The sequence below is a fragment of the Microcaecilia unicolor genome, chromosome 2 (assembly GCF_901765095.1).
Source record: "Microcaecilia unicolor chromosome 2, aMicUni1.1, whole genome shotgun sequence".
Taxonomy (NCBI): domain Eukaryota; kingdom Metazoa; phylum Chordata; class Amphibia; order Gymnophiona; family Siphonopidae; genus Microcaecilia; species Microcaecilia unicolor.
Genome location: NC_044032.1, coordinates 628,431,911 through 628,445,836, shown reverse-complemented (window position 1 = coordinate 628,445,836; position 13,926 = coordinate 628,431,911). Strand labels below are relative to the sequence as shown.

Below are 13,926 nucleotides of genomic sequence, written 5' to 3'. Positions count from 1 at the left end.
TCTCTCCCCAATCCTTCCCTCTGTTGGTTTCCCTCTTTCTCTCCCCAATCCTTCCCTCTGTTGGTTTCCCTCTTTCTCTCCCCAATCCTTCCCTCTGTTGGTTTCCCTCTTTCTCTCTCTCCCCAATCCTTCCCTCTGTTGGTTTCCCTCTTTCTCTGCCCAATCCTTCCCCCCCCCCCCCCCCCGCGACACTCCGGGCGAGTCCTGCACTTAGTTGTTTTTTTTTAAGACTCAGAACGTGCGAACGATGCACCCAGCAGCGATTGAAAGAGGCTGTCTGGGCTGGCATCTGCGTCGGAGCTTCCCTCACCCTCTGCGAGTCCCGCCTTCATTGTTACAACTTCCTGTTTCGCGGGACTCGCAGAGGGTGAGGGAAGCTCCGACGCAGACGCCAGCCCAGACAGCCTCTTTCAATCGCTGCCGGCTGCATCGTTCGCGCGTTCTGAGTCTTAAAAAAAAAACTAAGTGCAGGACTCGCCCGGAGTGTCGCGGGGGCGGGGCGGGCAAAAAAAAGGTGCCGGTACGCCGTACCGTTGCGTACCGGCACAAAAAAAGCACTGGCTAGAGCATAGCTAAGTGCTCCTACAGAGAACCTATTTGACGAAAAGACAAGATCAGAAATTTCTACATGGCAAAGTTTGTCAGCATGTCAACTGTCCTGAAGGGGAAAGTTTGTTTGGTTTTTTTTTATTTGTATTTTTTAAAACTTTTGAAGTTTCCTCCTCAAGGCAGGCAGGCATCAGGTAATTCCAAATGTGACAGCTTCTAGACAGCTCCAGTATAATTGTTTGGAAAAGTCCAGAAATAGTGGTAATGAGCTGTTTAAGTTGTAGGCATTAGTTTACGTTAACATATAAGCCTTGTTTCTACACAGATAGGTGTGAAGAAACCGTGTTTTATGCCTGTACAATTGCCTTTATTAATTCTGAAGTGTATTTCTCTAGTTTAGCCAGCAAGTGGTGCATGTTGATGCTTAAAGCTGTTACAGATAAATGAATGATTCCTTCTTTAGTTAACACAGATAACTGGAAGTGACTTGCAGGAGTGTAACCGGCATTTTTCAAATGTTGTTCTAGGCTCTGATTGACCTGGAGTTTGAAATTACCCAGCAGTTGATGGATGTTGCTTCAATTTTAGCCTCAGAGAAGAGAGAAAGCTCTTTGCTGAAGCTTTGTAAAAAAAAAAAAAAAAAAAGTTATATTTGATAACTGGTGAGCAGCTTTACATGTCCTGATCTCCCCAGGTACTTGCTAGAAAGTAAACATACGTTTAGTTAGTTTTATAATTGATCCATATTTCAGTTACCTGTTACTGTTTGCTGATTGTTGTCTTAAACAATGAACAAAAAATGTGCAAACAATTGTTTATTGCCTCTGCCTGTCTGGACTGATAAAGAATCCTGGTGGTTTGTGTGTTGGGTCTGCGAGTGCTTTCTGGGAACTGTGGGATCACTGGGAGTGTGGCCCCAGTAACCTAGAAATCACTGGGGATAATTTGAAAGCAGGAGACTCATTCACAGGCGGTAGTCACCCAGTCGGTGGGAGGAGGGTGCTAGTGTAGAGCAGAAGCGGGAGGTGCAGGCGGACCTGAGCCATGCTGGGGATAGACCCTCTAAGTGGCCGTGGGATAACACCAGATGGGTGGCTTGGTGTTTCGTGACAATCGGAAACTATTCTATGATTTGTATTCCACCTAATTTTAACCATGGATCCAAATTGGATCACAGTGAAAATTTCAACATGAAAAGATAATCAAATATCGATAAGTACAAGATTTCATGTTTTATTTAGCAAACAAAAAAATGAACACCTTTAAAGCTTTTTGAAAATGAAAATGATGGATGTTAACTTATGCAGGAATATTGTTCCCAATTTTTATAGCTGAAAGGGGTGGAGTAGTATAGTCAACAGGACACTTCCAGAAGAAAATATGTAGACGATGGAAATACATCAACACAAGTTTACTGCATAAAAGGGGCTCGATACGGCAAAGTGTTTCGGCTAATGTTCCTACATCAGGAGTAGTTTATTCTCTTGCTTCCAAACTACTTCTAGGTAGTTAGCTGTAGTCATCAGCTGTAAAGGGAGAGAACAATCAAACCTACCACAGAACACTCTCAAACACCCAGCAGGAGATATTTTACCAAATATTTTCCATCACAGGATAGTTTAATCTTAAATTGGATTGAAATCAGAAGTTGTCAAATGTTTTAAAGTCTAAAATTTGAATAAAGCCTAATGCAAAGATTTAAAAATTAATCTGGGAATTCCACTGATCTTATATAAAATGGGAAACTGGGAAAACTGCATATACAGGACGAATTCCTTATTCTCCAATTTGTTATTTCCTGCAGTCAAAATCCTGTCTCCTGGGAAAGTACATTACAGTAGAGAGAGGAAAGCACTTTGCCTATCTCTCTGGGTTACTAAGTACATCTCATCTCCTGTGCTTTGAGCATCTCAGCTTAGAAATATGATCTATAACTTTGGCATTATCCAAAAAGTACATGAGAAATGAATGCTCCTTTGAACGTCACAACAGCAAGCCTCCACTTATACACGTAAACCCACATACCTGGCAGTATCCTATGTTTGGATTTCTAAATGCATATGCCGTCAGTACCCTCCTGAGCGCAGCGATACCCATCTCATTTTGGAAAGCAGGATGCTCTGGCAGGGAGCGGTGCAAGTCCCTCTCAATCTCTTCGGTTGCAAGGTTGTACTTCCCCATCGATTTCTCCACCAGCTCCTCGTAGTAGCCACGGTGGGTGGCCATTTCATTAATGGCTCCTAGCGATAGAGCACAACACAATCAAATCCATTATAAGGGTATTTCATACAAAGCTACAGACTAAGGAAACTTATGGCATCACCCCTTTTTTTCCTCCAGTTGGTGTGCTACGTTAACTCGAACTGAGACTACAATTCAGAAGAAAGACTTCAAAAACAAAGCCACATCTGAAATATCAGCGCATTTGCCATGCCTGAAGAGGACTCAACTCCCTAAGAATCGAAATGCTATAGTATTTTGTGCACCTTTAAATTTTGTTATGGTCTTTGTTAACTAGAGAACTCTGGATATCTATAGGACTACAACACTGTCCACTTCACTGAGGAGCCTCCTCCAGTACTCTTAGCTTAAAGTTCTTCCGTTCCATTTGTAATGATCAGAATTAAGGCAAAAAAAAAAAAAAAAACCCCAACACTACAAATTATGGTATCAAGTTCAACAGCAAGAAAACATGAATGGAGGAGTGGCCTAGTGGTTAGGATGGTGGACTCTGGTCCTGGGGAACTGAGGAACTGAGTTCGATTCCCACTTCAGGCACAGCTCCTTGTGACTCTGGGCAAGTCACTTAACCCTACATTGCCCCAGGTACAAAAAAGTACCTGTATATGTAAGCCGCATTCAGCCCGCCATGAGTGGGAAAGCACAGCGTACAAATGTAACTAAAATAAAAAATAAAAATAAATTGCAAACTGGACTGCAAATCGAAAGGGAGTTGGATTTCAAGATCAAAACGTGGCCACAACAGGTGTCTTAATAAAATTGATATGTTACCATATGGCTGGATGGAGTGTGGGTGCAGGGACGGGGGCAATACAGTATATGAATAGAAGGGAGATAGGAGAGGCGAGGGGGGGGGGACATGCTGCTCATGGATGTTTGCTTTTTTGGAAATGTAGATATTTTCTAATTTTGTATTTAGCAGAGTATGGAAGAAAATGCATCGGTTACTTTTAATAGTAGAATCTGCTGCAAGGTCAAGGTGACTGTGCGGCAAAGTGCAGCAGGCATGGGCAGCATTTTAATTTTTTGTCTCCTTTTTTGTTTCTGCAAATATGGTAACCATATCAATTTTGATATCATCCTCAAATAGCAACTTCCCTTTAAAAGGGAACCTACTGAAATTTTAGATTGCTATCTGAAAACTACCACCAAGAGACTGAAAACATTTTAAAAACCCATGTGGTGTTTCATCTAGATAGGAAAGAGACAAAATGTCTGAGGATCAAGGCCTTTAACAAGTCTCTCAGCCACAAAGCTACTATTAGTAATCTCAAATCTTTTACTTTGGAGCCTGGATGCACAAAATGTGATTTTTGCTCACAGATCTGGAAATAGATGAAAAGTGCATTTTAGGCACTATGGAAGCTATAGAATATGTTTCACTTCCACACTGGGAGGGTGGGGAAGAGGGGCAGGAGAGCTAAGATTCCTGAGCTATAACCCAAGCTCTATTTAAGATTCTCTTTTTGGAGCGAAATAAACACTTGGTTTTCCAACTGACTCATGCCATTGCCTGTCTGGACTGCAAGAATCCTGGTGGTTTGTGTGTTGGGTGCAGGACGTCAGACCAGTGGCGTAGCCACAGGTGGGCTTGGGTGGGCCAGGGCCCACCCATTTATGGCTCAGGCCCACCCAACAGTAGCACATGTTTAGTGGTAACTGGTGGGAATCCCAAGGTCCGCCAGCTGAAGATTTTCCCCTGATGGTAACAAAAATGCTACTCTCCATGACACCGGCACCTGCGCATGCTCAGTTCTCAGTGCATTCCTGCTGCCAAGGTGGAAAGAAGCATTTTCCCACCAGCTGAGATTTTTTTTGGGGGGGGGGGGGGGGGGGAGAAGAACACTTGGTGCCCACCCAATTCTTGCCTAGGCCCACACAAAATCTGTTGTCTGGCTACGCCCCTGCGTCAGACTCACAGAAAGAGAAGCCTTGCAGATCAGCAACGCAGCCCCGCCGGAGAAGGTACCCGACGGCGACGGAATGTTGGCGGCAGGGGGGCCAGGGCCAAATCTATGGGGTCCCATGCCCCCGTGGCCCCACGTAACTACGCCCCTGGGATGATCAGATACTGAAACTAGTGCCTACCTGAAACCAGAAGCCAGAGCTCTCCTCTCATGCTTTCAGGAATGCCTTTAAGCACCAGATCCCTCGTTCTCTCTGTACGATACATGCAGATACCCTGACCATACTCAGCAAAATGGCTTTTCCACGCTTGCTCTTTCAGACACTCCTTGGCCTGTACAAAAGAATTTTATTTTTATTCTGCAGCAATAAAAGCTGTGCTAATTTAAAGAATCAAGAATGTATATAAGCAGTAAATAGGTTGCTATACTTTAGGAACCACTAAAATTTCTTCCATGCGGGTATACAATGAAAACAGCTTCAAACGATGTTTTGGGATTTTGTTTAAAAAAAAAAAAAATACTGCTGAAATGCTCCATCTGCTGTAGACTAATTATGTCTGCAAATGCATTTTACGCAGATTTAATCAATCTGCCTCGTGAGCATTAAAAAGTGAGAAATGCCCTTTTAAGTTTGAATTTCAGCAAGGTGGCACAGATGGTAAAGAGCATTGCAAAGTATGCTACCACCAGACAGACCCACAACCCCTGTGATCACATTTTCAGCACTCAATATCATGGAGAGTCCAGAGCAAAGGGGAAGACCAGCATTGAAGTATCCAAAATGTTTTACGACAGAAAAAAAAATTCAAAAGGTGGTTCTATCATACCAAGTTTCTCACCACAGTAATTCAGTATTGAAAATAAATGCTCTGAATTTCTGGCATAAATCTTGCTGTTTTCAGCCAGTAACATCTGTGCAGCCTCTGAAAGTCCCATCTTAGCACGTTCAACTTGACAATAGGCAAAATAAGCACCAATTGTGTGTGGAGTACATTATAAAGGCAACAGAAAATGCCCTCTATAAATCTAACGAGCTTGTCCAAGTTCATTCTGAGGGCTGAAAGCAGACCAAGTTTTCAGGATATCCTTAAGGGTGGGGTAGTAAATTCTAAATAAACTTGGAAACTTAAGATATCCCTAATATGTACAAAAGAGATCTGCTTACAATGGATGTAGAGGGCATGCAATCTCACACATATTAGGGATAGCCTGAAAACCTGGCCTGTTTGCAGCCCTCAAGGACAGAGCCTGGACAAGCCTGATCTAAGTAGTGCAAAGTATGAGGGTGTTATCACAATATCTCTCGAGTTCCCCAGAATAATTTAGACTGCAAGCATAGTCAATACTGATATCTTATTTATAGTGCGCTCATATTCATATTGCTCACAGGATTAACACCGACCACAAGGCTCTTTGTCCTGCTTTCAACAACTGCACACTGTGAAGCTAGAAAAATTGATTTTCTTCAGCTTTTGCACACTATTTTTGTGTTTTCTTTTATAGATTTATTTTATATAACAGTGTCAACTGACATACATATGATTCTTGGGTCCTGACATGGACCATGTTTCACTATTGCTTTCTCAAGGTACCCAACCAAAAATTTCCTTGCGTTTGTGTTGGTCTCTATGAGTAAATGCAGTAAATATTTCATACAGTTCTACATTACTCTTGACAAAAAAAAAAAAAAATTTGAAACACATTGAGGGGCATTTTCGAAAGGGACATTTTGATTTGGATGTCTTTGCAAAACATCCCAATCCAAGGGCGGGGAAACCTGTATTTTTGAAAGATGGACGTCCATCTTTCGTTTCGAAAATACCATCAGGGATGTCCAAATCCTTAAATTTGGTCGTCCTTAGAGATGGACATCCCTAGACATGGTCATTTCTGATTTTGAGCGATTTTTGAAACCAAGGATGTCCATCTCAGAAACAACCAAATGCAAGCCATTTGGTCATGGGAGGAGCCAGCATTTGTAGTGCACTGGTCCCCCCGACATGCCAGGACACCAACCGGGAACCCTAGGGGACATGCAGTAGACTTCATAAATTGCTCCCAGGTACATAGCTCCCTTACCTTGTGTGCTGAGCCCCCCCTCCAAAACCCACTACCCCCAACTGTACACCACTACCATAGCCCTTACGGGTGAAGGGGGTACCTATATGTGAGTACAGTGGGTTTCTGGTGGGTTTTGGAGGGCTCACATTTACCACCACAAGAGTAACAGGTGGGGGGGGGGGGGGGGGGGATGGGCCTGGCTCCGCCTGTCTGAAGTGCACTCACCCACTAAAACTGCTCTAGGAACCTGCATACTGCTGTCATGGACCAGAGTATGACATCTGAGGCTGGCACAAAATATTTTTAAAGATGTTTAAGGGTGGGAGGGGGTTAGTGACCACTGGGGGAGTAACGGGAGGTCCTCCCTGATTCTCTCCTGTGGTCATCTGGTTAGTTCGGGCACCTTTTTGTGCCTTAGTTGTAAGAAAAACAGGTCCAGGTGAAAACATCCAAGTGTTCGTCAGGGGCGTCCTTTTTTTCGATTATGGGTCAAGGACGTCCAAGTGTTAGGCACGCCCACGTCCTACCTTCGCTGCGACATGCCCCCTTGAACTTTGGCCGTCCCTGCAATGGAGTGCAGTTGGGAACGTCCAAAATCGGCTTTCGATTATACCGATTTGGATGACCCTGGGAGAAGGACGTCCATCTTCCGATTTATGTCGAAAGATGGGCGTCCTCTTTCGAAAATGAGCCCAATTGTCAGCCGGGATTATAGCACAATTAGGGAATAACCATACCTCGATTCTTTCCATTCTAAAAAGAGTAAAAAGATGCCAGAGTAAATCTGGAAATGACGACAGACCCGTTAAATTCTATTGGGGCTGGGCAAAGTCCTTCCAGAATATAAAATGAGTTGAGAAAACATCTGTTATTCAAGTCACAGGAACGTCCACTATTTCACCTCTCGGATGATTAAAAAAAATAAAAAATAAAAACAGGACAAAGACAGACCCTTGTGGTCGGTGTTAGTCCTATGAGCAACATGAATGAGTGCACTATAAATATCAGTATTGACCATGCTTACAATCTAAATTATTCTGGGGAACTATAGAGATGGTAAAATTAGTCCTTCCCTGATAATTTTCTTTCCATTAGTCCCCAACAGATCAATCCAGAGATGAGTGGGTTATGTCTCTGTACCAGCAGGTGAGAGAGAGAACACCAGAGCTCTGCCATAAGGGATATTGTGCAGCAGCATCTCTTTCAGTACGATCGATACCAAAGAAGAAATGAAATCAGGTTACCATGCATCAAATTTCTGCCTCTGCCACGACCAGCAGCCCTGTGGCCAAGTGACTGCGACCTTACCCCTGTGACATCCTGGCATGGAAGAGTCGTCCAGAAGGACATGAAACATCTGTGATAAATAGAATCCAAATCTGAAAAGACAAATACACCACACACTCGTAACTAAGAACAACAAAGGGCGGGCCTGTGGACTGATCTGTTGTGACTAAATGAAAAGAAATCTCAGGTAAGGACTAATTTTACCTTCCATTGCGTCCCACAGATCAATCCAGAGATGAGTGGGATGCAGCAAAGCAGTCCCCAAGTAGGGTTGGACCGCAGAGCCAAAACAAGTCCTAACAGGCAGTGCCAGCATCAAACCCCCGACATGGGAACAAGAGTGGTGATATCTCAAGAGGCATATTTTCAAAGCACTTAGCCTTCCAAAGTTCCATAGAAACCTATGGAACTTTGGAAGGCTAAGTGCTTTGAAAATATGCCTCCAAGAGAACTCGTCAGCCCAAGACAGCATAAGAAAATTCCCTCCAGAGCCAAGAGCAGTGGCTCTGACTACAGTCGAGAAAAAGGAACCTAGGCCCAACCACCGTAAGGAAGAAGACTCCACTAACAGAAGGTGCAAAACCTTCCCATGACCTAACTAGAAAGGCCGACACCCAGAGCCTAAGTCTAGCCCGACTTCCCAAGACAGAACCACACTGGAACCTGAAACTGCAGAAGTAGTCCAGCTTCAGCGGCAGAAAAACCGCGCAAGCCCACAAAGGAGTAAAGTACGACAGCCAGCAACAGCATAAAGGCCGACGAGGCCCGAAAGCCAGAGATGGGGCCAGCCTCAAATCAGCAGAGAAACAATGTCACACCAACCAAGCTAGCAAGGCACAGCAGCCATAGCTGAGTAGGACAACCAGAAATGGCCCAAGGATTGACAGCCAGGGAGGAAAACCCAGCCCACCCAGACGGAGAAAGGCTCAAAATCAGGACAACTCATACTTCGAGGCTAAGACCCAATATCCAAAGCCAGATGAATAGGCAGAGATGGCTCCCAGTATGCCTTCCAGCGAGCAGGGAAGGCTCGCTCACCAGAGACGGACTAAAGTCCGAGAAGTGACCCTGGCTCAAGAGCCCAAACGGATCCAGACATGACAGGGAGTCTGACTTGACTCCGGAGATGAAGCCAGGCATGGACAACAGCAACGGAGCCCGGCACAAAGGCCGGAGACAGAACAAGCCATGACCACCAGAGACTGGGAAGGACCAAGAGCTAGAGACGGAGCAAAGCTCAACTCTCAGGAAATAGAATAAGGCATAACCTGCCAACATATGCCCGGTACCACCAGGAACAACTGAACAATACTCAAATTCTAAAAGCGGAGTAAGACAAGGCATCAATTTCAAAGCCCAGACTTTAATCCACAAGATAATACACGGAGAATCTCCGAACTATATGATAAATCTGGTCGACCTTCCAGCAAGAAACATGTCTGTATCCTCAAGAAAGTACCTCAACCTGCACTACCCCAGCTGTAAGGGTCTCAAGTACAAAAATTATTATGGATCCAATACCTCCTTCCTGGGCAGCCGTCTATGGAACGCTCTCCCTAGACCTATCCGAGCAATCCATGACCACCTACCATTCAGAAAAGCACTAAAAACCCATCTATTCAAACAAGCCTACCCAAAAGACCCAGATCAATCTCATGAACCCATCTACCTTACATATACTGAAGAGAAAACGACAGATTCTGGGTCAATCTCCCACCTTACCCTTCTCTATCACCTGTCTCTACCTACCTACCCAACCTATTACTACCCATCCATCCTTCTATTATGTTATACTTAATTTCCTACATTACATAACAAAATTTTGTGTTGCCTATTACTATGTAAGCCGCATTGAGCCTGCTTTTAGTGGGAAGTGCGGGATACAAATATAATGAATAAATAAATAATCCAGAGACAACATCCAAGAATGAAAGGAGACTTGACTTCCAAAGACAGACCTTGAGTCCAAAGCGAAGCACCGATTGGTAGGCAAAGATGTACTCAGGACACTAACTGGAAATGGTCTAGCCTGACCACTGTCCAGCAAAGACAAAGGAGGACTTGACATGTAGAGACACAGCTAAACCTGTCCTTCAGAAACAGGGCAAGACTACCTCCGGAGAAGGCATTCGTCTTGACACCCAGAGGCAGAGCCATTAACTACCTCAAGATCAGGGCACAACCTGCAGAAGGCCCGCTGTCCAAAAATGGTGCAAGGCCTGGCAGGCCAGGATGGCTAGATGTACCAAGAGGTGGCAAGGCAGGACCAATGCCGTCCAGAGACAGAGTACTGACCTAAATCCAAAGATGGGATGTTGAGCCTTGCCCAGAGACGGAGCATAGACCAACATCCAAAGACTGGACAAGGCTCGCTGTCGTAAGACAGTCCAAGGCTCAACATCCAGAGATGGAGAACAAAACCCCCCCCCCAAAGACTGGATAATGGTTGACATCCCAAAACGGAGCTAGACAAAGTCCATCAATGGAGCACTGACCTAAATCCAAAGACTGGACAAGGCTCAATATCCAAAGACAGAGCTAGGCTCAACATTCAAAATGGAGCAATGTCCACCAACCAAGCCTACCAGAATACTGCTGAGAAGCAAAGAATAAGAATGTTGGCAATTGCACCCGAAAGGACTGCTGCTACCAAGCCACATGTTATGATGCTGCGATCAGGCAGCTACTAGGATGCCCCAACGCAGAGTATAATTTGTCACAATGCAGTCCAGTAGTGTGCCCCCAGAAGCTGCTCAGCAACAGCCCACTGGAAGCTGCAACAGCTGCCACAGGGATAGTAGAATATAACATGAAAGCGGAAATGCCATCATGGTGGCAACTGTACCGCCAGACCAATCATTCAAGGTGGCACTCACCGTTCAGAAGGTGCTGCCAACACACCAGATGCTGGCAAAAGGATCAATGGGAATGTCACAAAAATCACTACAGGTGCTACCAGAACATAGGATAAAGTGTATCATTAGACCAGATTCTGCAAGAAGCTGGCACTCACAGTTCAGAAGGCACTGCTACCTACGAAGATACTGCCATCCAGTAAACCAAAGAGAGAGTTGCCAAGGCACCATGGAGGATGTAGGGAGCTTGCTGGAAATCACCAAAGAACATCACCGAGTATAGCATAAGAAGAGGTTGTCAAAAATTAAAATCATGCAACCCAAACAAATTGAAGAGTCCGAACCACACAGTCCGAAATCAGCTGTGCCACATATACCACTGAGATTATAGCTGCCCCTACAAAGGAACATTGCCAAGGGAGAAAAAAAAAAAAAAATAAAAAAAAAACAAACCCACCCCGCTATGCAGCCCAAGAGTTTGAAACCTGCTAAGAAATCCTGGGTTATGCGCTCTGGGTAACCAGTGTCCCCTCAGCTTAGCGAAACCCCCCCCCCCCCATAACAAAGGAGATCAGCTTGTCAATGCCCAGCTAAGGGAGACATGCCCCAGAGCCAATGTGAAACACACGGAAGCTGCAGTACCAAATTGCAGCTTCCTACAACTGAAAACATCTCTCACTAGCATGGTCCCGATCTCTTTTCATGAGGAATAAATGGAAAAAAAAATATTCCCCTGAAATAAGGCAGAGTGACAAGGACCAAAAAAAAAAAAAAAAAAAAAAGGGCCCTACCCTTCTGTCCCGGGAGGCCCAAGGAGAAGCCCGTCTCCCCTGTTGACAACCAGGAACAGGCAGACTCCGCAAATGGCTCCAAACTAACGGAGGCCTAAGTAGCCCCAGGGGACCAGCATCTACCGACAAAGTAACCTTCAACTCAAAGTAGACCACACTGCCTCTTTGAACACAGAAAAGTGAAAACAATTCAGCAAGAAAATCCTCCTCAACACCCATCAGCCAAGGAAATTGCTGGAAATGTACAAGTCGCCTGATCTGCACAAGTAACAATGAATAAGATGAAGCTCCATATAAGTTGGTGCTGTTTACTTTTTTCTTTTTAACCTCCAAAAAAATGAGACCACCGAATTCAGACACTGCCAAGAATCTGGCCAGGCTGGAATTCCCAAGGGTAGAACGCTCGCCAAAGAAGCAAAGAAACGCGGACCGCATCTGATCCATAAACATCAGCCATGCAGGGATTTACAAAGAGCGCCAAAGCGTAAAAGGGGAGCCTACATATTCTCCCAGCGCATCAGCGAAGGAAATATGCATAAGGGAATCAAGAGTGCAGGAAAACTGAGCCGACAGCGTGTGTGGTCTGTTACACGTATTGCTCCAAGATGGTGGCTAGGAGCGCAGCCCGCTAAAAGAACAGACTCTGCCAAGTCAACTGCCGAACACTGCGAGAAGGGCCCAGAGCTGGAATGATGAAAGTGGAGCCAGAGGTCATTGTAATAGTGATCCAAGCACTCTGATACCAGCAAACGAGAAATTAGGCATTACCTGCTAATTTGCTTTCCTTTAGTCGTTGGATTTCTTGTGAGGTCTTGACAAAGGTCTGGCTTGGGCCTCTCTTGGTACAACTTGGCACCATGCCCTGTTTTCCGTAGTCTAGTTCTATGTAAGGCCTTGATCAACCATCCGGTTGTAGCCGGGGATTTTTTTTCTACAGAACGAACTTTTTGAGTCGTCCTTCCCGGTCAGTGGTTTTCCTCATTGGGATCTTAATTTGGTACTCTCGGTTCTAACCAGGCCTCCGTTTGAGCCTTTGACTCCCAGTACTTTATAACACTTGGCACTTGAGTCAGTATTTTGGTGGCTATTGCTTCAGCTTGGCGAGTTTCGTACCTGCAGGCTCTTTTCTTGCGAGTTTCTGTATGGACTTGTTCAGAACGAGTGGACTTACTCCCCTTTCCCTCATTTCTTCCCAAGCTCGTCTCAATTCCACTGCTCAGTCGGTGGTGTTGTCTGTGCTCGGCCTTCTTCAGGATTGGAGGACCGGCATCGCTTGGAGTGTTTTGTTGTCTGGAGCCGAGGTTCTACTCCTTTTCCTTCTGCTTGATAATACTGGATCTTTCTCTAGCTGGCAAGGGCTCGTACTGGCTCTCTCTCTAGAGTCACAGTTCTCAGTCTCCACCAGCTGGAAGGTGTGCACAACCCATCAGTCACATTCTGGGCCGGTCCAGAGGGACGCTAAGGAAGGAAGGCTTTTTTTTTTTTAATAGGTAGGAGTTCAGGAACCTTGCGGCAGACGAACAGCACAGGTCCCAACCCTGGAGGTGGACAATGTGTGTGTGGGGTGGGGGGGGGGGGGACCAGGCACCAACCAGGTATACCCCAAGAGTCTGGCATATCTACATCAATGCCCCCAGCTCGACTAAGCCTGAGGGAACAGGCTAGGAGCAAGCACCAAACCAGAGCCGCACAGGAGATGTCCATCCACCTGCTGAGATAGAGAGAATACTAAAAGAGAGGCTGCTGCACAGTATCCCTTATGGCGGAGCTCTGGTATTCTCTATCTCCACCTGCTGGTAGAGGTACATAAATCATTCATCTCTGGATTGATCTGTAGGGCGCTATGGAATATATCCCCTAAATAATTCCTTTCAGATATTGAAATATTTACCCGCTCGTTTATATGCTGGTATTGACTGGTGTTTATCACAATGACAGGGATTCTGTTGGTAAGCCATGATACTACTCAGCTACTAAATAAGATGAAAACTATACTGCAAGTGTTTAACTAAAAACGCCCAACAGCAGCAGCTACCAGTTTGGGGTTGAAATCCTCTGGAGATCTCTTGCGGTACATGGTCATCAAGGTCTGTGTAGCTGTGGGTGCACTGCCACTGTTCAAGTTGAACTGCCGCTCACTATCTGCTTCTGAACTGAGCTGCCGGTGAAGATTAGATGAAACCAAGCTGCTTGCTCTGGAGTACGCCTAAAAAGAAAGCATTTGCAAATTGTTCA

General features: G+C 45.2%; 1 protein-coding gene across 3 annotated transcripts in view; it reads right to left on the bottom strand.

The window, feature by feature from the left end:
* The window catches only part of TBC1D9 (TBC1 domain family member 9), a 152,718-nt gene that overhangs the window by 74,613 nt on the left and 64,179 nt on the right, over window positions 1-13,926 (bottom strand). For all 3 annotated transcript variants that reach the window (XM_030191703.1, XM_030191701.1, XM_030191702.1), the window contains exons 8-10: window positions 13,727-13,897; window positions 4,879-5,029; window positions 2,575-2,789 (exon numbers count right to left, since the gene is read on the bottom strand). In XM_030191703.1, the coding sequence (XP_030047563.1) occupies window positions 2,575-2,789; window positions 4,879-5,029; window positions 13,727-13,897 (537 nt within the window). The remainder of the gene's footprint in view (window positions 1-2,574; window positions 2,790-4,878; window positions 5,030-13,726; window positions 13,898-13,926) is intronic.